This window comes from Chaetodon trifascialis, chromosome 7 (assembly GCF_039877785.1).
Source record: "Chaetodon trifascialis isolate fChaTrf1 chromosome 7, fChaTrf1.hap1, whole genome shotgun sequence".
NCBI lineage: Eukaryota > Metazoa > Chordata > Actinopteri > Chaetodontiformes > Chaetodontidae > Chaetodon > Chaetodon trifascialis.
The window spans coordinates 23251806-23275140 of NC_092062.1; the positions used below are offsets into that span (position 1 = coordinate 23251806).

The 23335-nt window shown below is 42.4% G+C and overlaps 1 protein-coding gene across 1 annotated transcript in view; it reads left to right on the top strand.

The window, feature by feature from the left end:
• Nucleotides 1–3124: 3124 nt before the first annotated feature.
• grik3 (glutamate ionotropic receptor kainate type subunit 3) overlaps nt 3125–23335 on the top strand; it is a 94340-nt gene continuing 74129 nt past the window's right edge. The window contains exon 1 of the mRNA XM_070965830.1: nt 3125–3996. Coding sequence (XP_070821931.1) covers nt 3882–3996 — 115 coding nt within the window. The 5' untranslated portion in view covers nt 3125–3881. The remainder of the gene's footprint in view (nt 3997–23335) is intronic.

Here is a 23335-nt window from a genome sequence, read left to right on the forward strand (position 1 = left end):
AATCTTACATCTTGGATTGCACATCTTCTCCAGCCAATCAGAGGTGTATAAGCAAGTAGTGAAAGGCGCCGTGTGGAAATTGATTGTCCTCTTTCTCCTCTCTCACAATCCTCAAAAAAAGTAAACAAAATGTGATGATCAATCCTGTCAACTAAGTACACCGCTTGTCAGTGTCTCCTGCTTCACAGTGGAGGCTTTACTTCTCTGGAGCTATTAGTTATGACCAACTTGCCAGACGAGGCATTGATCACTGGCCGGCTGTAAATGCAACAGCAATCATTTGACGGGGAAAAGAATAGCTGATGGTACGACCCGCTTAAAAAGTGAATGACTTAATTTACTCCAGTAGAGACTGGACTGAGTTATTTCAGCGGTGGTTTGGTGGTTAATAATAGACCTCTGTGGTTCTTTTTGCTTCAACGTGGCCTTGCACAGCCACATCAGCAGCATACAAAGAAGAAGATTTCACAACCCTTACTACCATTTTTTTGTTGTTTTGTCAATGGGAAGCATATTCAAACATATCCTGTAAGAAGTGTGCAGCCTGGTTTGTTCAGGTGAAGCTGACGCTGCAGTCATTTTTCTGATCTGAATTTTGATGAATGTTGTGCAGCTGGTGACAGATTTCAGTTTCACGTTTGAGTATCAGTGTGCAAATATGGCTAATTTTCTTCTTGACTGAGAATGAAAAGATTTTGTCTTTTTATTTCAGACTGTGGTGGAAAGTCACTGAGGACATTGTACTGTACTGTATACTGTATGATTTACTCCATGTCTGACAGCTGAGCTAATGCTTACTTTCAGATTAATTTTCGCGTTTTTACATTAAAAGCATTGGATAAGCTTATAGAAACACAATGCTTTGTTATATATGAAACACATGTCCCCAGTCTTTTGGTCTGTCACCTCTTAGGTGGGGAACGTCTCAGAGGTCTATGAGCTGTTAACACTTCCAACAAAGAGACACTTCTCCTCTAAACTTGTCAAGTAGTTCATTTTAAATAACTGCTTGAGGCTCAAATGATCCAATATTTCAAAAAAGGCAAAAGACTGAAAAAGGAAAAATTCAGATTTCGTGCAGCAGAACCATCCTCGCCCATTAATCATCTTGGCTTGGATTTATCTTGTGACCCTTTAGAGCGGGCTGACCCCTCAGTAGGTAACCTCTGGTCGAAACTGCTGTTACTAAAGTAGGTAAAATTAGCTCTGCTTGAGCAGCTACTGTACAATAACAATAATATATTATATAATAAAATAACACTGATATGATGTACCTTTCTGCAAAATGAGTACATTTACTGATGATACTTTAAGTGCATTTTGCTGATTTTTGCAATTTTACTGAAGTGCAGGACTTTTACTTTTAAAATTTGAGTACTTAACATCGTTGCATTAGTACTTTGACCTACGTAAGGGTCTGAATACTTCTTCCAACACTGATTTCAGACTGTAGGTGGATGACACATTGATGACGTGACACAAATGCTGCTCTGGTCTCTTCTAATAATCGTCCTGGCTCCACTTCCTCCTGCTGCCAAAGTGCATCTCTGCTGTTTCTTGTAATGGTAGGAGACATTGTAACATATGGCACTTCTTACAATGACAAAGAGTGAACAGGAGACAAAACTGATGGCTGCATGAAGACCGAATACCAGCTGCTGTGAGAAACACAAACAATTAAACTCCAGTTTGCTTCAGCAGTTATTCAAAATGTAGAATTTTAACTGAGACACTACATCTTGTGCTTCACATTTCCTCTCTTTGTGTCACAGTGGGGAGCTCTTCCTGCTCCGGGGCCTGACTCCCTCCAGTTATCAGCCCAGGTGATTGAGAGCACAGACAGCCATCTCTCTATAGAGGGCACCCACAGACCCAGAATGTCTTGTTTGCTAGAGCTGTGTACATTTTGTATTTGAAAGAGCAGCAAGTCAATGAATCTCGATAATGCGAGAGCCGGGCCACATAACTCACGTTGATAGTCCTTACATTGTGCCAAGAGGCGATAAATCTGCTCTGGGAGACATGAATATGCAGTGGCAGTCAGTCTGGCTTGTTCTTGCTCGCATGCCCCCTGACGCACAGTTTATTCCTCTCCCCCATTCTAAACAGAAAAATAAAACCAATGAGCCGCTGCAGTATCTCATCAACAGTGTTCTATTAAGCACAAAGAAATGTAGCGGTGCATTTTTCAGAAAATGCTTAAAAACTGCAAATCATTAATGTAAAAAATAAAAATACATATAAAAGGGTGTTGGCTTAGGAATGTAAAATCGAACATGTCCACTACTCTTGCTATAATTTGTGATATCTATCTATCTATCTATCTATCTATCTATCTATCTATCTATCTATCTATCTATCTATCTATCTATCTATCTATCTATCTATCTATCTATCTGCATATTAAAGATGTTTCAAAGAGTTACAAATGAATCCCAGAGGCTGCAGCTTTCATCTCTCTCATCTCTCCAGTTTCAGCCTTTTGATGATGCCACAAGTTTCAGTTGTTTGTTTAAGTCGAAAATGCATGACATCTGTGCCATAAACAGGTGATCCAATACTTTCAGCCCGACTGTACCTCCTCCACTGCAGTGGTGAGAGAGCAGCTCTAGCTTGCATTTGACGGCTCTTGGTAAAAGCATGAAAAATGGACAGCCAAGATGGGCACCAAGCAGTTACGGGGGTTTAATGTACTCATTGACACACACGGAATGTCTCAAATAACAGCGATAAGAAGCCTGCTTTGTCAATGGCCCAATCCTCAGCTGACACTTATTTCCCTCGTGCAAATAATTCATTCCATTCACAACAACTGTAGACAGCCGGGGGGGCTTGCCATCTCTTGTGCTTGAGGCAAAGAAAGAAAAAAAAAAAAAATGCAAATTTCCATCGCAGCGATGTAAATAAGAAATAAACCTTCATCTCTAACATTCCTGATGACACAAAAACGCAAAATCCTAAATCATGATATAAAATGTGATGAAATTAACGGAGAACATAATGCACGTGCATGTGCTACATCAGCGGGAAAAGTGGAGAACCAGGTCATTATTCGGATCCCTCTCACCTCCATAAAATACTTCTTGGACATAGTTGACAAGTATGCGTAACGACGCGTGCCTCTAGTGGCACCGTGGAAGGAGGGTCGTCAGACGCACGCAGATGCACGGCTTTCCATCCAGCGCAAACTGGAAGATTTTTTAAATTCACACTGTGTAACAAAGAGGCTTTTTGGACAGATTTGGACGATCTTCAATAATCAGCCTCGTGCCATCGCCGTGCGCAACTGGAGAGGAGCGTCGCGGAGCGGCTTTTCCACCTTCACAAAGTGTCTCTGTGTTATTTGAACAGTTTTCATGACCGGGACGAGGGACTGGAGTGGTTAACCTGCAGTAAGCATTTTCTGAACGTCTTAAGTGCGTTGTTCCACAGCACTCATCGTGTAACGCTTTTCTCTGTGTGTCTTTTCGGGCGACAAAATCGTTCGAGGCGACCCAAAGTTCCGCAGGCGCAGTTCTCCTCCTCCACAACGGTGCGGGAGTCAGGCTCGGCTGTTGCCGTGGTACTTGCCAGTAGACAGATAGCATCGGTGGTAGGAGGGGATACAGAGACTCCTGCAGGCTAATTGTAGCAGCCTGCGTTCGCAGGTGTATCGCCGATCCGCCTGTGAGGGACTGGGGGGCTTCATCCCGATCGAGCCGCGCTCAGACTTGCGAGTAACAGAAAAAAAGAAAACCCTGAGAGAATGTTGCACCAAGTACAATGAGCGCAAATTTGTCGCAGACACCAAAATCCATATATGCTCCGTCGAATTCAGTTTTGATGAGCAATTCTGAGTCGTCTTTGGAATTTTAAAAAGTGGATCCCGCGACTTTACAACCATGCGAAATACTTGGCTGTCTCCCCGGAGTGCGATTTGGGAATACTGGACATCGCTGATTGCGTGTCTCTTTTGGATTCAGTACTCTTACGGGATGCCTCATGTTATTCGAATAGGTAAGTTGACCACATTTACATTCACACACACACACATACACACACACACACACACACACACACACACACACGTACGCACGCACACGTTTGGATTATAACCTTGAAAGTTGCTCCTTATTCAGCTCGTTTCAGTGCGGGTCAGCATCCGTGCGTTCCCAGCGGCAGCCGTTAGTTTTGGGGTAAATGAGCAGTCCCTTTCATTTTCGCCTCATTCGGGTTGTGTGTGAATTTCACTTAAACGAGGAGCAAGCAGCAAGCAACAAGAGAGCAGTGCATTATTGCAGACGATTGCCTTTAAAATTGAGGATGCCTTCTCCACTCAGAGACCATGCAATGAAATATTGTGGGTCAGTGTGACCTCTATGCACTCTGCTTTGTCTGTTCCATTTTCTGCAGCCAGCACGTTGAGTCACCAGCTGAATTCAGGCTCATTGCCATGCCTTCTGGAAGTAAGTTTTAGCATTTAAGGACAGCCTGTTCAATTAAAAGCTGCAGCATCGAATTAAGAAACAGACCACCAGAAAGTTTCAGGCAATGTCACACTTTATCCAGGAGATATAAGTTTTTATCTCATCTTATCACTGCAAACAAAACGAAGTGCACACACAGTCTGCTCAAAGTTGTCTTCCTCCTCATCGTCCACATATGTGAGACACAAAAAGAAGAAGCAGCGTTGGTGCTGCCTTTTTCCAATCTCGCGGCGAGCAACAATGTGAGAATTGTCATTCGGGGGCTGGCGATGCGATGAAACATTTTGCGCCGCCAAGAGACAGGAACAGAATGAAGATCAATAAGGTTTTTGTCATGAGGCAAATCGTTTTTGACATTTGGCGGAGTGCCATGCAGGACAATTACTCAAAATGGCACTGGCCCCACATTAACATACCACTACAACAGCCGGAGTGCAGGCGGGGAGTGAGAGCGTCTTAATGGCATGGAGCTTTTTGTCTTCGAGGTATAAATGATGGGTGGAAGTGGATGAGTGTTAGAAAATTGCATATTCTATATTCTGCAGTAGTCTAACTGAGGCAAATGGCCTCTCCCAAGCCGGTTTTCTGCTGTATGACTTCTGCAAATCACCAACATACCACTTTGATTTTGCAATTCCTGTCAAGCTCAGCGGGTGGTCTCTGAAAATCTACATTAATTCAAATTAAAGTTATCAGACTTTGATGAAGTATAGAGCTCTATAACCTTGAGTGAATGCTGCCAAGCCTTTCTGGATATTTGACATAAATCCTAAAAGAGAGATTCAACAGAAACACACAGAATTAAGTCCAAGACTGTATGAGGATGTTTAGTGCTGAGCATTGTATGCAGCTGTCCGGCAGGCCCCGGGTGTCCCTGTGATTGACTGCTGCACTCTGAAGGGCCCTGACTTCTCTGACATTGCTTTGTGTGGACTTTGGTGATGTCTTAGAAACTGCATAAATCCTTAAAGCACTCTTTCTACTGATGTGAACTGAAATCGTTTGGTCAAAGGGACATTTTTTCCCTTTCTTTTTTTTTTGTTTTACTGTGGCAGCAGCTCAGATGAAGACCTGAAATAGACTTGACAGGCTTTGTTTTTAAAAATGTCAAAGTGCTGAGACAAATTTACCTTGAAATGTGCTACAGTCGCACTATTGCTTTTTATAGAATCTATCATTGCTTGCGGTGCAGGAGCAGTTCGGTTCTTGAGTGTGTGTGTGTGTGTTCCTGAGATTGTATTTTGACAAGCTGAGAAGAGGGACATGCAAGAGAAGGTTGCTGAATTTGCCTCAATGGCAAAAGAAAAAAAAAAAAAATCAAAAGGCTTGCATCTTCATATGATCTTTTGAGGCTGAGTGTTCATGTAAAACGGCCATGTGTGCATCCGTTCTGTTGCATCCGCTCACAAGACAGACCTGTGCGGAAATAAGAAATGTCACAATATAAAATGTAAAATCGCCGTTGCAAAATTTCAGTCTGTTTTAATCGTGGATAAGCTGCATAAAACATTCAGTGTGTGTGTGTGTGTGTGTGTGTGTGTTATCGCAGACAATCTGTTGTTTTCTCCATCAGAGGACATTATTATTCAAAGTGTGTTGATTCGTTTAGGGATGAGCGTTTTTTTGAGAGGGTGTGTAGTGGACATTTTTGTCCCCCTTTGTTTTTTGGGTTTTTTTTTTTTTGTAATTTGGTACTTGGTGTGCGAGTGCGTGTGTGCTCTGTGTCACAGCCACCCCGCTAAAAACCAACAGAGGGCTCTCTTATATTCAGTGGCCAACGTCGCTCCTCAGCTCTGGTTACCAACACAAACAAACCAGTGAGGATCATGGAGGTGGGCGGTGGTATTCGAGCGCGGCGCTCTCTGTGTCTGCTCTTGGTTAGGTGGCCTGTGCACTTCTCCAAGCACACCATCTGGGTAATGGTGGGCATCCAAGGTAGAGTTGTTGCCATTGATTTTAGTGCTTTTACAGTGCGCTGCTCTAAGTTGAGGCCAGATGGTCGCTCCGTCTCATTCTGCAGCTTCTATTTGTTGGAGGGAATAAAAGACTACTCCTCCTGTATTTGTCCTCTTACCCGCTGTGCTTCTCTTTAGTCTCCCTCCGCCTGCTTTTTGGAATTTTTTTTTTTTCCACCTGACATGTTTTGCAACCTCTCATCTCATCTCGGAGCCATTTCGGCTGATAATGCCCTGTTGTTATAATAAAGATGAAAGTGCAGGAGGATGTGGATGGGATTTTTCTCTCAAAAGGTAGCACGTGTCCACCGAAATAATCAGTAGCTTTGCCAACATGGAAATCAGATGCATATTGCAACAGTGCACTGATGATTTCATTGAATGTGATAATTGCTTTTTGTGCTTTGTTCTGTACATTGACATGAACAGTTTTTAATGTGCTCGTCTGTTTCCTGCGTTGTTGTCTCTTAGATTTCCACTCTGGTGGAGGATAAACACATTTTCCTCTATAACCCCGGCGTGTAGCATTCTCTCTGCATAAATCATTAATTTCCAGACATGCGTTGCTTTCTCCCTCATCAGATAAGGAGCGCCCAATTTGGAAATTTGATCAGGTGAAAATGTATTCACACAGGTGTATAATATATCTGTCGTTAAAGCATTCAGTGATGACAGATTATTATACGTTTTCTCTTTCATCTGTGGATTGATGAAACTAATTCATCATTTGTTGTCTCTTCTCTCTCTCAGCGAGGTTATTCACTGCCTGACAGGGATTTATTGAATAATCAATTACTTTATCTACCTAATACTTAAAGCACTTAATCAGTGCCAGTTAATCAATCTCCCTCATGATTTCATGTTGATTTCATTTCCTCAGCTACTCGCTCTGCCCCTGCAGCACCTGGTCACATGCGTTTCTCATTTAGCTCTCCCTAAAATGCTTTGGGCGGCCATGACTGCAGACTTAATTATTGTGTGTGAAACAGCCTGGACGTTTAAACGTGAGCTGACAAATGTGCAGCACTTGAAGCTGTATGCAGTGTGACCACTCATAAGCTTCAGTGGGATAAATCAGGTTTGTGGTCACCACTCTGGTTGAAGTCTGCGAGCACAGAGCCACTTCAGAGGCTTGTCTTTATCCCCGCACCAGCAGCAGAGAGAGACTGAGAAGTTTTCATGTGATTAACTCTTCCAGCGAGCTATAGAGTGCATTTGCCCCGAGATCCTCCTCGCCGGGGTTTGTGCAAATGTCTCATCTGAAATGACTCAGACATATTTCAAGAGACCGCAAAAAGCTGTAATGGTACTTTGCAATTCTACTTTTAACAAAGTCAAACCCAAAGGGCCGCTTGTATTAAGAATTACCCACAGGAGGATGGCGTTGCTGGCAAAGAGAGGGAAGAGGAGGACATTTAAAAAAGAGCTGATATGAAACAACAATGAGGAGAGATGTTGCATCAAAAGTTGTATCAAATTAAGATGGCCATCACTTGCTGAGCGCAAATGAATATTTCATTTTCATCTAAATTTAATCTCTCCCCAGACGGAGAGAGGAAGCAGGGAGAAGCCTGCTGGTGGAGGTTTGGGTCCGGGGAATTGTCGTGGTGAATATGAACAAAGGCTGGTAGAGGTCGCAGAAGAATTGGATACAGGGAGAAGCTTCTTTGATGTGTAATTCCATTATCTGTTAACGAAAGCAGAGATTGAAGGGGGAGGAATACAACGGCTGTTTTACCTGCGCTGACACACTCCGCTTCATCCACTTCTATAAACATGAACAGATAAATGTACTGCAAAAGAAGCCGCAGAGGTCTATTTTCTGTCTCTCCCACTCTCGGGCAACTGTGTCTTAGCTTCCACACACACGCACGCACGCACGCACGCACGCACGCACACACATAACGGCCACACACTAAAGCCATACTCCATCCACAACATATTCCAAAGCATATGTCTGGTCTCACGGGCCTCTTGTACACAATCCAATTCCATTCTCTCTGTCAGCACACTCACGGCTCGTCATTAGCTTCAATCTCGCTGATGAGAAACGGCAGATGTTCGTTTTGTTGAGCAGGGAGGCCCGTCTCTGAACGCGCTGTCCTCTGTACTCGCCTGTGATCCTGTTAAGACGCTTTGGAAAGGAACATTCTACTTCTACAAACAAATATGTGCTCCGGGCGCGCTGTACTCTGCTTTTTCGGAGGCACTGGGCCCGTTTTTAAATTAAGTCAGTAAAGCCAGTCAACATGTATTAAACACACAGTGTGAGCTGAAGTCAAAGTGCAGTAAATAAACAGTATGTTTATGTCTCAGACAAGGTGTAAGAAATGTGCTCGTAATGTGTCTGATCACTAACACTAACAAGACTTAACTGCGTCAAGGAAGTGCAGGTACTTAACTCCTTGTTCAGTCACACATAATAATGATCATCCAGTAATCCAAGCCACTAGGGGCTAATAGAGCGGATCTACCAACCAGTAAGATAATCCTGTGACACAGCAGGGCCCTATCTAGCCCCAGCTAGCTTAGCCTAGCCGCTGCTAACACACCAGATGGTGTTTTCATATCGTACTACAAAGTGGGTGCTCCGCAGTGAAAGGTCTGCTGCAAGCATATGCTTGTGATGCCTATTGAAATAAATAAGGTGCTGAGCTCCTTATGGCTATGAATGTCATCTTTTTCATTCAAAAAATGAGGAAATCGCTTTGCTGTTGTGGAGATGGCAGATGTTATTTTGCATTTTGACAGTATTTCATTGGTTGCCTTTTGTAACCATTTGGGGAAGGGACAGGTGCTTAAAGGGTCAAATTACAAAAGAAACCCCCATACTGTATTACTTATTCTCGGTACTACAAAGTCTGCATGGCCTTTGCGGTACTGAGGGTCTCATGTCCTTTGGTTTAGAGACATCACCTCAGAGCTGTATACTTCCACCCCAGTGCAATGGAGGGGACTAGGATTTTGAACATTTTGCGCTTTTTAAAAACAGGTCAACAGAGGTGCTTTGAATATGAGATCTCAGTGAGAGCAAAATAATAAGAAAATTACAACAGACAAAACAACACAGATGTAAAATCAATATAGAAAATGATTAAAATAGAGAAGGGAAGGAAAGGGAAGGAGCTGGAAAGCCAAAATAGAAAAACTAGAAGTCAACAACGAGAAGTGAGGTTCTTAAAAGCAGAAGAGTGTCAAACACCTCGAGACTGAAAGATGCAGGGAAAACAAAAACGATCTGCATGTCTCCATACCATTAGAGCAACCCTTCAAATATCCTCACACAGCTCAACATAGAGATGTCCACCAGAAACAGCGACCTGATTGATCTGGTCCACAATCTGCCCCTGCGGCCCCCCGGAGGAACTCGGCGTCATTAAAGCAGGACGTGTGCTTTTTGGATTTGACAGCGTTTTGAAATTCATGGCATATCAACGTTGGCCATTTCCCTATGAATGTTTCTGTACCAAGGCAATGAATCAAATTTCATGCTCTAGCCATTTGTCTTTATTATGTGCCCTTGTCCTTTCCATTTGACTCTCCCGTCTCAGCCCTCCTCGGGGCTCTGCTGGAAAAGTCGAATAACATCAAAACAGAAGGAAGCCTGATCATCTCTCTCTCAGGTTCATGCCAGCAATATAACATAGTTAATTAGACTGATTTTGTCGGCACAGGGCGTAATTTGTCTTCACTTTTCCACACACACTGTATACAGTATGATGGCAAACCACACACACACCATAGGTGCAGCAAGCACCGCGGCAAAAGAGACAGAGTGAGGGAGAAAGAGCGAGGGCGGCTACATAGACGAAGCTAGGGGACTCTTATTTAGCTTGTTAATTAGCTTGAACCTTTTGATCCCAATTTTAAAACCCGCCACGTTGCAATGCTGGCGCCTTTTGTGTGTTGCCCCAAGCCAGATAAAACTAAGCTTTATTCCTGTGCCTTTCAAACACCGTGGCATTCACCGGAGCGGTATTAGCTCTGCTTTCCCACCCCGCCTCAGCGTCGTCCTTATCTGTTCCCAGACGCTCTGTGTAAACTTGGTCACCTCTGACACTTCAGCTACATACTGTTACGCACTTGCATTTTATAACAGGACCTTTTCTTCTCACTGCTTCAGAGCGATCAGGAATTGACAGCGGAGGTATCAGCTGCAATGCACAGGTTTAAATCCTATTTAACTTGGGCTAAGGACAATGAATGGAAGGTGAAACCGTTTCATTCTGCCCTTTTAATCAAGCTCTCATTGTTATAAATGTCAGGTCTTGGTTGTGTGATTCCCCCAAATTGCTGTTCCATGACTGTGTGTGCATGAGTGAGACGGAGAAAAGAGAGGAAGTGTGAGTAGGTGCATGACAAGGGGATGTATAAGGGGAGCTGGCATAGAATCCCTGGAGCGTAGGGGTAGAGCAGGAGTTACTAATCAACTGTGAGAGAGTAGGCTAGAGAAGACTCACCCTCTATTTTCCCCCCGGAGAGAAGAAGAAGGAACAGATAAGACAAACCTCTTCAGGCCAAAACCACTACAAATGAATGGCTATCACTAAAAATATCAGGGGGGAAAACAGAGATCTTTTCCTCCACGTTCTGCCTCACACATCTTTTCCCCCCTCTTCCTTTTTCATCCCGGCAGTAACAAATGCGACCGCGGGAAGCACATAAGACTCGGGGGTTACCTCTCTAGCCCATGTGCTCATCCCTCCACTGATGGATAGCCAGGAGGTTGAAAGTCAATGTCAATTTAGTTAACACAACCAATACCCAGAAGATTCCACTCAGCACTCACGCCACGTGCAGGCAAGACTGTACGGGATGGTCTCTCCTGTCTCGGCGAATGTTTTACCGGCTGCCGATCTGCTGTCCAGGTTGCCCCCAGAGAGCAGTGTGGTTAGCCACAAAATGCTCCCCCGTGACTAATCTGAAGACAGCATGTGACCAGCCTCAGATATATGGAACGAGACAGAGATTATCAGGCAGGGAGAGGAGGGGACGGCGTGGGCGGCTTGAGGCTGGCTCTACGTCTCTTAGTGAAGCCATTAGTGACGCTTGTATGAATTTGGGCCTCAAATGTAAAGCCAGACAAGGTAGTCGCTAACTGTCCTGCAGGTTTTCACCCTCACAGATGACGACTGTCATAGTAACCGAAGCTCGCGTCGTTGGTGAACTGGAACGTGATTGGTGGAGATTATAGCGTGTGATTAGTCTATCATCAAAGCAGCAGGCTGTTTTTTTTAAAGCAGTTCTCTATCAGAGAGAGTTAATGAAAAATTAGGCGTCTGATTGTTTTGTTCCTAAATCATGTTTTCCTCTCTCAAGTGCCTCTGTTTCCTCACTGCCAGCCTCAAGTGTTTTTTCCTTATTTCAGTGATCACTCTTGTGTGTTGCTCCTATTTTTCACACTGTGACTGCACACACCTTCAGTTAAAGCTTTTTAGAAACTTCAGTATTTCCTTATGTTTGGGGAACACAAGTCATCATTTTAATACATTTAACCATAAATAAGAGTATATAGAGTCTAATTGGATCACAGATTATATTTATGATTACAGTATATATGTTGTCCAGACATTATGAGGTGAAATCAGCCACTGTACCTTTTCCTTGTGCTCCTTACTAGTAATTGTGTTAGTTGGTCGAATTTCACAGGCCAAAATTCTAGATGCAACACTTCCAAAGAGAGAAAAAGAAAGTGAACTTCACATAATCCCTCCTGCTTTAACCCCTCAACCCCAGAGTTGTGTTTATACTTGTCTTGAGAAATAAAGGAGAATTAATTCTGTGAAAGCCGAATAACACCGGGCAGACTACGAGCGGCGCTCCTAATTGCTTTTCACCAAAGAGTGAAAATAATACCATGAAATTTGCCTGTGCCAAAATAATCTGCAATCAGCAAGTATTATCTGGTTTGATGAAAAGGATCAACTGAAGTAACGCTGCAATAATCATATGCAAATTTAATGAGACATCTGCAGCGTATTAGGCTGATTATTTTCATTGGTGTAGCAAACAATGCATGTCCTCCTTGCCTGCCATTTTAGTCAGAAATCCCAAGACATTAACATCAGATATCATCAGGCATCTTTAAAAACACATTTGTAATATCCATCCAGAATATTTTCAACATGCAGAATATTTAATGTCTGCAGCAGTTCCAATGGTAGGGTGTGTGGGTGTGTGCAAAACCTGAGCCCCATCTCTTGTAAAAGATGCTAATGTAATTGTGGGTAACACAAAAATGTAAAAGTCTAAACAAGGAGGAGAAAAATATCTTGTCATTGTAATTACACGTCTAGACTCACAAATCTATTAAGAAAATTTAGAGTAAAGAGGTCAATATTCTAAATGCCTCGAAAGGTCAATTAGAAATGTCACAAACTGGATGCAAGTGGGACCAAGGTTTCCAGTGGTTGCAAATGAAGACATCTGTAACTATCATGCCGCTGTGATACCTCTGACTTAGATGTCCACTGTATGTATAAGATGCAGATTTTAATTCCTATCCAATTTACAGGCCACACAAATATTCTCTTCTTTTGCTTTTGTTTAAACAGCCAAATTGCTGTTCACTCCTTCACTCTAGACTTTGATTTTTGTGCTTATTTTTAATTTACACTAAGGAGATTTTGTCGGCTTGACTGGCGCTCGGAGAAGTTGATAGCCATCAGAACATTGACCACATTTAAAATAATTGGCATCACGCTGGCATCACAGAATTAATGCTCAGTTAATGTCCTGCTCAGCCTCATTCTGCACTGTTCACATATGGATCGACTGTCTGCCAGAGGGGTAATTACTTCAAATGTGGTTAGGACCGTTTCCACCGTAAGGCTACGATACACAGAATAAAAAGGAGCAATCTCTTAATGAAGCAATTCAGAATGGGACTGAAATGACAATCAGTCAACAGGAAATGCTTTATTTAGGCATCAGTTCAGCAAAAACACCAGAGTTTATTGCTACAGTGTCATTCATGTCATCATAAACCAGATCTTCTTTTGGCTGTTGGTCACTTGACATCTTCCAGCTGTCATTTATTTTAGCATTTTCTACATGAAATAACCAATTCATTGAAAAAAATCGGCAGATGGAACAATTAGTCAATTAATCAATTGGCCAACAGAAAATTGGCTGGTTATTTTATGTGACAATAAATCAGTATTTTGAGGGTTTTGGACTGTGGATTAGATAAAAAAAAAGGTTATTTGAAGCTACCAGGAAATTTAGGAAATTATAAGCTGAATTTTTACGGTGATTAATTGAGAAAATTAATCAGTTTGCAATTGAAGTAGAGTGTCAGAATCCAACACAAAAGATAGACACATCTCAACAGAGTGTATTATATTGTAAGAATTCAGCATTTTCCTTTGTTAGATGTGTAACAGTATGTCCCTTGTACTCAGCATGGTGGAAAATCAGAGATTTAACCGCACAAGAAGGAGGGATGACTTAAAAAGGGAGGAATATTATCTCTTCTTTGCCTCTATGAGGGTCTCGAGGAGACCAATGGACAATCAGCAGGGTTTGTGAAATGGATTTCCAGTCTGTAATGATGGCTGGCCCAGACAGATCAGAGACAGTCTTTGTCAATATTCTGCGTATGCACTGGAGGACAGTACGAAATGACAGCATGAGCCTGGTGTGTGTGTCTGTGTGTGTGTGTGTATGTTGCTTTACAACTGCAGCCTATTAGTGTAGGAAGCCTCTCCAGCCACTGTCAAACTTAAAACAGAGGACGGGGGGAGGTATTACGTCCAATTACGTGCTGTGGTGCACCTGTGAAGTCTGAGCACTATCAAGCTGCTGGCCTGTCAGATTTAGTCTGCTTATTAATTCATTTTTGTTTCACATTATATGTATCATGGTAATAGAAAGGGAGCCCCCTCTTCCCTGTTTCTTGTCTTCTTCTTCTATTATCCATCGTCCTATCCTTGAAAAAAGAAATAACCATTTATTTGAAGTCGTGTTCTTTTAAGAGGGTAAAAGATAAGCTTTTGTTTGGTTTTCATTCACTTCCTCTCCCTCTTTTCTTACCAGACAGAAGATGTGACTCTGCTAACATATGCTCATTGTGTTAATCCCTTGCCAGGGTAAAATGAGAACTCCCTTCTCTCACCTTTCTTGACCCGTACCCCTTCTGTCTCCTCAACGCACTGTATTACAAGACTTACATTTCAATTTCCGAGCCCAATCACAGAGATCTTACGAGGTGCTGGCTGGAAAGCAATTGAGCCTCATTCAGTCTGATCCCCTCATGTTTCCAGTCCATTTATGATTTTTTAAAGATTTTAAATGGCTTGAATAAACCGCTTGCAGGAGCAAAAGTTTTTTCTTTCTTGTTCTTTTCTTTTGTCTCTTTTGTGTTCGCTCTTCATTTGATTGCACCCACCAGCCACCTTTGCCTCCATCCAGTGCTTCCTTGGTCATCTGTGCACCTTGATTTGAGAGTTGAAGATGGGGGCTGGGGGTGGAAATAACAGCACATGGAAATGGGCTGGTGATTGCCTTCCTCCCAGCGTGGTGATGGAGGGCTTGAGTGATCGCACCCCTCAAGCCCCTCCTTGGTGGTTGATTAGCTGTGGAGCCCTGGAGCTCTGGAGTGACACAGTAGCTCATCAGACCCCGCTCAGTCTGTCAGGAACCCCCTTGATTGCACAGTGCTTCATAATTGTCCCCCATTCTGCGTTAGTGTCCGGTGCCACCTCATCTTCATGTCAGAGAACGCGCCACGCAATGCTCGACTTTTCCTGTTGCTTTTAGGAATGTACACACTTGAAATGTTTCTGTATGAAAGGGATAGGTCATAGAAATTTCATTCATCTGGGATTCGAATAACTAACAGGTGACAGCATGGTAATGCTCTTCGAGGTATTCAGTGCGTAGTATTCATCATACAACTCAACTAGTCTTAAAATGTGACTTCTGTCTGAGGCCTGATGACAGCTTAGTCACAACGTACAATGAATGGAAAATGAAAAGGTCCATTAAAGATGCCGGTCAAAGGAATGCTGTGTTATAGTAATGTATATTGAATTGTATGAATGCAAGGATGAACTGAATTGGCAGCTGCAGAAATGCAGGATAACATTTATGTCAAGGAGTACCTCTTCTTTTTCCCTCTCTGTCTGCCAGCACTAGCAGCTGCAAATGGGCCCAGTGTAATGTCTTTTTTAGTAAGGCAATTGGAAAAGAATTGCCGTCGTGGCATTTATAATCATTGAGTTGGTAGACATGATTGAAAGTTAAAGCAGTCAGAACGGAGAACTCTGAGGGTTCTGGCCAGGATATTGATTCATATAGCTTACGTGGGTGAACTTCCAGAGGTGTGGAACTCATCGAATCATAAACTGTATTAATTATTTTTATGTCCTAGCAGCAGCCTCTGGTGACACTTGAATTTCTTAAAGTTGAGACTCGTGCCCATGGCGTGGTGGTCAATCTGTAAAACACTGGCTGACATTAGCTTCAAGTCAGTGTTTGGACACCGCGATGGACAGCTGAGGCTGAGGACCAAACATGTTCAGGAATCAAAGCTTTATTTGTCACGCATTCAAAACTTAAGGCTGTTCTAAAAGACTAGTGTGAAAAGTCTGAAAAGCACAGAAATATAAAAAAATAAAAGATTTCAAAAATGCAAACATGTAACATGTACATATAAGAGAAAAGCAAAATCATTTTTACACTCTGGAATGCAAATATGCAGGGAAGTGCAAAGGATCCACAGAGGACATGGTGCTCGACAGGGTCAAAGATATGCAGAGGTCAGGACAGAATTCACCATCCCGATAGCCTGAGGAAAGGTCTTCTAGAGTCCCTATCTGCTGGACTTGTAGCTACAGAGGTGTTTGCCTGAAGCTGGAATTGTCTTTTCTGGGTTAACGGACTAAGTGAACCACTGTTTGTAGGGATCTAGGGTCCTGAACAGAGCAGTTCCTATATCAGCTGTAACGCCCCCCTTTAGGGTGCTTTCCACAGCACCAGCGCAGAAGGTCTTCAGCTGTCTGAGGTGATAAAGGTTTTAACCTTTCTCTCTCAGTATATGTGGATGATGCCATATTCTCGATGACGCCAAGGTACCCGAAGGTGCTCACCTTGTCCACAAGTGCCCCTTCAATTGTCAGGGGTGTAAAGCTTCGCTACTGCTTCCTCATACAGTCCACAACCACCTCCATAGTTTTGTCGAGCTTCAGTAAGAGGCGGTTGATGACAGGTCTGCCACTTCTACCGGGTAGGCCTTCTCATCATTGCAGATCCAGCCAATCGCTATTGTGTCATCAGCAAACTTGACAATGGAACTGGAGCTGTTCCTGACCACACGGTCGTGGCTGTACAGGGAGTACAATGGGGGTTAAGTACACAGCCTTGAGGGGTTCCTGTTTTTATTTTTGCCTCTGGTGAAAGGCCCAGCATGTCTGCCATGTCTGTGCCACTCGCCAGATAGTTGAAATGACCTCCAGTCACTCAGCGCAGCAGCTGCCTCTCACTCAACCAAGACACATGAAATGACATCTCTGCGCTGATTCGACTCCTAGAAGCCATTCCCCGCGTTCAAGGCGCACGCAGCACCTACGGAGTAAAACATCAAATGTAAACTACGAACGCTGTGTTTTATAGAATAACTTGACTGGTGTTTGTGATGTGTGCAATTGCATTTAACTGCATGCCAGCTTTTATCTTATTTTCCACCAAAAAAGTGGTCACTGCAGCCACAGGCTTATTCATGTCCAGACTTTCTACTCACCAAATGGGCTTTTTCCCGTTGTCAAGCTTTGGATAAAATCACTCAGTCGTGTTTGTTGGTGCATTCTCCTTCTTTTATTCTTATTTCCCTCATGCCATAAGTAAAAGCATGGCTTTCGATGGCTTACTTTCGCTCTGGCTTCATGCAATTTTCTATCTATTTTAGCACATTTGCTTTATTCAACCATTACAGTTTCAGTGATTTTACCTGCCTCATGTTTACTAGACTTCAAGCATAAAACATGACTTTCGCCTTTGTGTTTCTTTGATAGAGATTATAGTGTCACAGCTCTCAATTGAAATAGGACTCAGTGTCGCCCTTGTGCAGGGTGATAGACTTTACTGTGCCGAAGGAGACTTGTTTTGAGAAGTAAATCCACCATCATATTCAGCTCAAGCATTTACATAAGAAGTAGAGGGCTGAAGCAGATGAGTGGCTTGTCGTACCGTTAACACATTTGTTCAGTCAGGAAATGAGTCAAAGTGTTCGCGGTGCGTCAAAAGGGAAGCCTCAGAGGAAATATTGGCTTTGTCAAGGGTCCCTGAAGAGTGCTGTAACCAGGGTAAAAATGACATGTTGGTTTAAAACAGCTCTCCTTAGGTGTCTGAGTGTGCCACAGGAAGACAATGGAGATACAGTAAGTGACAGTGCTGCATTTTTGCACAACTGGCTGTGGAACATCTATTTTTCGTGTATTAGTCAAATGATTTAGGTCACGGCAATGATGCATGGGGATCAATTTAACAGCTTTTTGTTTGATTTTGTTGCCCTTTTCATACCAACCTCTTTGTGTGACACATCTGAGCATTGTGCGCGCTATGTAATTGGCAGGGGATGCGTCAGAGCACACCTTTGTGATCTCAGGGCTCCTGATGATTCTGATGAAAATCTTTTGACAACTGTACAAATTCGGTTTCGCTCATACAGCCTCCATTTTGGGTTATTGCCAGAGCATTGTCAGAGTGACTCTGTCCATACGGAGACGCATCACGGTGAGGTCAAGAGGTGAAAGTTGAGCGTTGAGTGTTGACAGCTGCTGATCAATCTAAGCCTCTGCACATTTTGTTTAAATAGTCAAGCAAGTTGAGGGTAAACTTTTACTTTAAGTGCAACACATTGTGAAGTGTTGACCAAAGTGAAGGAGGGAAACTTTCTGCAAATCCAAATAAGACAAGCGTTGCCTTTTGCACTTCATCTGGGACAGAAGAGCAGTGTTCACAGAGCCTTATCACATTAACAAGCGTCAGCATCTCCTCTGGTCTGTGTTGGTGAATAGTACAAAATAAAGCTGGGTATTGAATTGGTTTCTGTTTTTTTAAGAAGTGGAGATGAATGAGTTTATCATCAGGAATGCTGGTAGCTGGGCGGCATAGTGACTACTTGCATGTCATGCAGTAACTTTTGTTGGTTGTGGCTGGTGTCATTTGTGGCAAATTGGATATAAAGAGCAAAGCTCCATTCGTGTTGCTTTTTGCTGTATAGAAATTTGGATGTTGCGCCTTAGCTGATATGATTGCTTGCTCTATTTTGGACTCTCCAGTTCTGTCTATTCCCTCAAGGGTCAGAACTATCACGACAATTTACAGGTTGTACAAGTAACAATAATTACATTTTATAAAATTAATGAAATTTTATGTTTTCATGCAAACAGCATAAAGTGCTGCATGACACATTTATCTCAACAAATCAGCTGCTGCTGTTACATCATTCCTCCTATGTGGATGCATTAAACTGCAGAGTGAGCAGTCACTAACATCGATGACTACAAGGAGCTGCGACAGGAAGTATTGTGTTTGCATTAACATATGCTCAACTGCATCAGACCTCATTACAGCTCTCAGCAGAGCAGATGCCGAAACATTAAGTCTGCTTCCTCTAGAAATGTTGCCTGATTGTTGATGGGTATTCGTAAGCATTTGGTTGATACGATAGGGGAATCACAAAATATCTTGTTATTTATGTCAAATGATCTGCTCAACATTAATATGGTTTGTGCTTTTCAGCATATTTCCATCCATAAGAATCAGGAATCAAAACTGGAGTTGATGAGCACAGTAACAGGTGCTGCTTAGCTTGGTAACATGTTAGATGTTTGACATTTTTGCATTCATAATTGCAAAAATATCAAGATTTTTTATTCTTGAAACATTACTGTATGTATCTCTGAATACACATTTTCATTTTCAGCATGGCAAAAAATAAAGGAAGGTTTTTCACCGACCAATGGAACAGGATGAAACATGACTCCTAAGCCCCATGTCCACCCTCAGCGTATGCCTCCTTTATGGGCTGAATAATATGTAATACCTTGAAAAGCTGCACACCTTCCTGGTAATGTGTCACTGCTGGAGACAGATACACTAACCCCAGTTCAAAGTAAGGCATGTCATTTTGTTGACAAGCTGTAGCTGGGTGCCTGTGAGCATGCCTGTGCCGGGGAAGACATGTAATTCTGTATTCTCTCACAGAAAAATCAGCATTGTGACAGGGAGTCTGTCAGTGCTGTGTGCTCAGATCACTTAAGTGGAGCATCTAGATATGGCGGAAAATCAAGGGCCAAATAATGATAGAGCCAACGCAGTGTTGGAAACAGAAACAGTTGCTTATGCACACTAATGTTACACACGCAGTGAAGATGTTTGGTGTCGCACCAAAATACATTGCATGTGTCCTTGAGACAAATGCGTCAAATGCATTTCCTTCCTCAAAGAACATTTGCAAAGCTGATTTTTATTTAAATTTTACTTGATAGACAGACCAGTTTGCCATATCAACCTAAAACTCATTCCTTTTTATGGTTTCATGCATGTCTTCTCCTTGATGTGTTATGGCTTGAGCGCATTTAATTTGAATACTGCCCCTGAATTCATCAGGAACATGTTTTGTGTCAGTGCCACATTCATGCTGGTAAAACGCAACATGCACACAGAATTAAATATTGCTCCACGACACCACTCGGGACAAAAACTCTTGCACTTTTGGCGCGCTATTAAGGCAAAAACAAATGTTAATTCTATCACAAAATATCTCTAGGAGGCACATCTTAACTGCCTTGCTCAAGGGCGTTGTGGTTTTTGTAACTGGGATTAGAACTCCTTCAGGCTACATCAGTGACCTCCTGGTTGCAAACCCACTTGGCTGACCTCATCTTCAGGCATTAAGCCACATAAATGTTGAGCAGCAAAGCAGTGCCTGGTGGTGATACTGTGCATTATGGACTTGCCCTTCCAATGCAAAAGGTCAATGTTGACGCACATACAGTGCTTCCCAGACAACATTTTAATTTCATAAACTCTCTGGAGCTACAAGGAATGTGGGAATCAATAGGTGCTGCTGTTGGCATGTTGGCATTGTGATTAACTCAACCAGAGGCTTGAGATATCTCAAGCTGAATATGTGTGCGCGCTTCAGGTCAGGAAAATGTGGGAGCCTTTTGTTTTCTGCACTGAATTTGGTTCAGGAGCGGGAAGTCAGCGCTGTGGCTGCTGGTTATTAACTTGTTGCGATTCAACATCCGACTTTCGGCCCCTTGCAGCAGCTTTCAGTTTAAACCCCACTGGTGCTTTGTCATTCTGCGCATATCCAGCAGAGAGTAAACATTATCACTTGAACATGCATATCTGCACATCTCCACCGAATGACACACAATTTTGAGAAATGACCTTCAATTAAATTTCTGCCAGAGTCATGTCAATGTATCTCCAAATGTAATCAGTGCAAAGTTTGCTCAAATATAAGAGGAAAGTGATGCTGCTCTTCACTCTGGTTTCTCCTTAATTAACAAAGGGGTATGCATTACATTCGCTCTCATATCACCTCATGGTTGTCATGCTCTTTGACAGTGTTTAATTGAAAAAGGGTGTCTGTAAACTTCTTACCAACTTTATGATCAGCACTGATCATAGAGTGTGTTGATGTGAAGTGAAACCAAAAATTACACACTGTACGCACACAGCATGAGAATGTCCATTACTGATCTCTCGCTCGCTCTCTCTGCTCCATTCATCTTTTTCCTCCTCCTTCTTTTTCACAAACAAACACACACACACACACACACACACACACACACACACACACACACACACACACACACACACACACACACCCTCTTTCAGATACGACATTTGTGTTTTCCAGGCTATATTCTCACATCAGGCCAGGATGAATATGAGACAAGTCATCCATTATAAGGACTTGATTGGTTCTGTAGTGGCAAATATCACAGCCCCATTTAATACTATCACCACACACTCTGATGTGCACATAAACACACACACACCTCAGTGCTGCCTGGCCCAGCCTCTTTCATAATTTTCTTGTCAAGCATAGCAGACAGACTAATGTGAGAGGGCAAGCACAGAGTAAACAGTGGACAGATTTTAGATGTATCGCTGTAATGGAGTAATTATCCGTCAGCGAGGGACGGCACCGGGCTGCTCACCAACACTCTGGTACAGCAGAATCAAAAGGAATCTTCAAACAAGGTATTAAATTTAAATTACCTGCATCTTCTGAAAGTTTGTTAAAGCAGAAGTAGGTTCTTTTCTTTTTTTTTTACCATGACGTTTTACTGAATCCCCAAAGCATCTGTTACATAAGGTTTTTAATACACACATTGGTGTCATCCTGACATTTTAATGCATCAGCTGACATACAGTGATAAACATTTCATTATTTAATGAATTCATTATTAACACCAATTGATGCTTTTAATCAGGAGACAGTTCAACCCACGTGGCATCTCATCTTCTAAGTAATTTAATTAGGAGATGACCGCCTCAACAATAGTCAAACTCATTAAAGAATACTTAACACCAAATTTTGAATGCAAAAAAAATTCATCCAAACTGTCATTATAACATAAAATATATATCTACCATGCCATTTGTCTGCCATACTATTTATTCTGTTTTAGCTATCCCTTTAATATTTTGTGGCAAATAAATGAATGAGTTGGATTTTTTATGACACTATTGGATCTTTGTGATTAAATACTTTGATCTAAGGTATTTCATTTTCTGTCTGGTCAGTTTTTAGTTAATTCCCCAGAACATTTATATACAGTGTTATAGAGAATTGTACAGGCCCACGCAGGCCAGGAAGCAAGTACCTCTACGGCGAAGTAGTTGTCAGGATTTTGGTTAAAACTGCTGATGGAAAATTATTGCAAAATAAAATCCAAGACACAAACGATGGAGTCAGAAACCGTGCGGCAGATTTTCATCTGTGTTTTTCTTTTCATTGGGAGGCACGCACTGGGAAGCATGGAATCACTCTGATGTTCACAGTTTGTGGCTGCAGCTGTACTGGAAACAGAATTATTAGATTTAATAGTATGTAGGGGAGAGAAAAGCAATGAATAAATAAGAGGTTATACAGTGGTGCAATTCAAATTAGCCTTGGATTCAATTTGTCGATGGAATGGTAATAGTGAGGCCATAGAGAGGAGGTTGAAAATGGTGTGTGATTTGATTTCCCCCACTCGCTTGCGTCACACCATGCTAATTTGTGTTTCATGCTCTGCAAATGCAAACCACAAATATTCTCCCCCTCAACCGTGGTGCACAACTTGGCGTTTTTGTTTGTTTGACAGTGCTTTATTTATTTATTTCGTTACTTTGAAAGCATTTACCTGAAATGCGGGTTTTGGTGATAATGGTGAGAGAAGAACAGCTGTTTAGTAGTCTTCCACAAGAGGCACTTCGAGCCCAAGTGACGGCTCGCGTTTCATTTTCAGGATGTCGGCGTAGCCTTGTGGCTCTCTTCAAAGACAACAACAAAAAAGTGTGCGAATAAAAAAAGCAGTGTAAATGGCCCTCCTAATGACTCTCAGCAGGACTACTCCTTGTATCTTTTATGAGGCAGGAAGAAAGGCGTGCATCATTATACAGTGCCCATCTGAAATCCACCAGCAGCATGATGCTCAACAAAAAGAATCCCCTCCTGGCAAATCGGGCGTAATGGGACACATTAGCGTATCGTTAGCCTGTTAGCGTGCCTGGAGGTCAGACACTGGCCGCCAAATTCTTGCTGCTGTAGAAAAAGAAGAGCTGGCTCCACATGTCTTTTCATTCATTTATGAACAGATGAAACACTACCGCAGACATGTCTATGTGAGATTTTGAGTATTTCGTAAGAATTTAGTGGCGATAGGGAGCAATAAATACATTCAC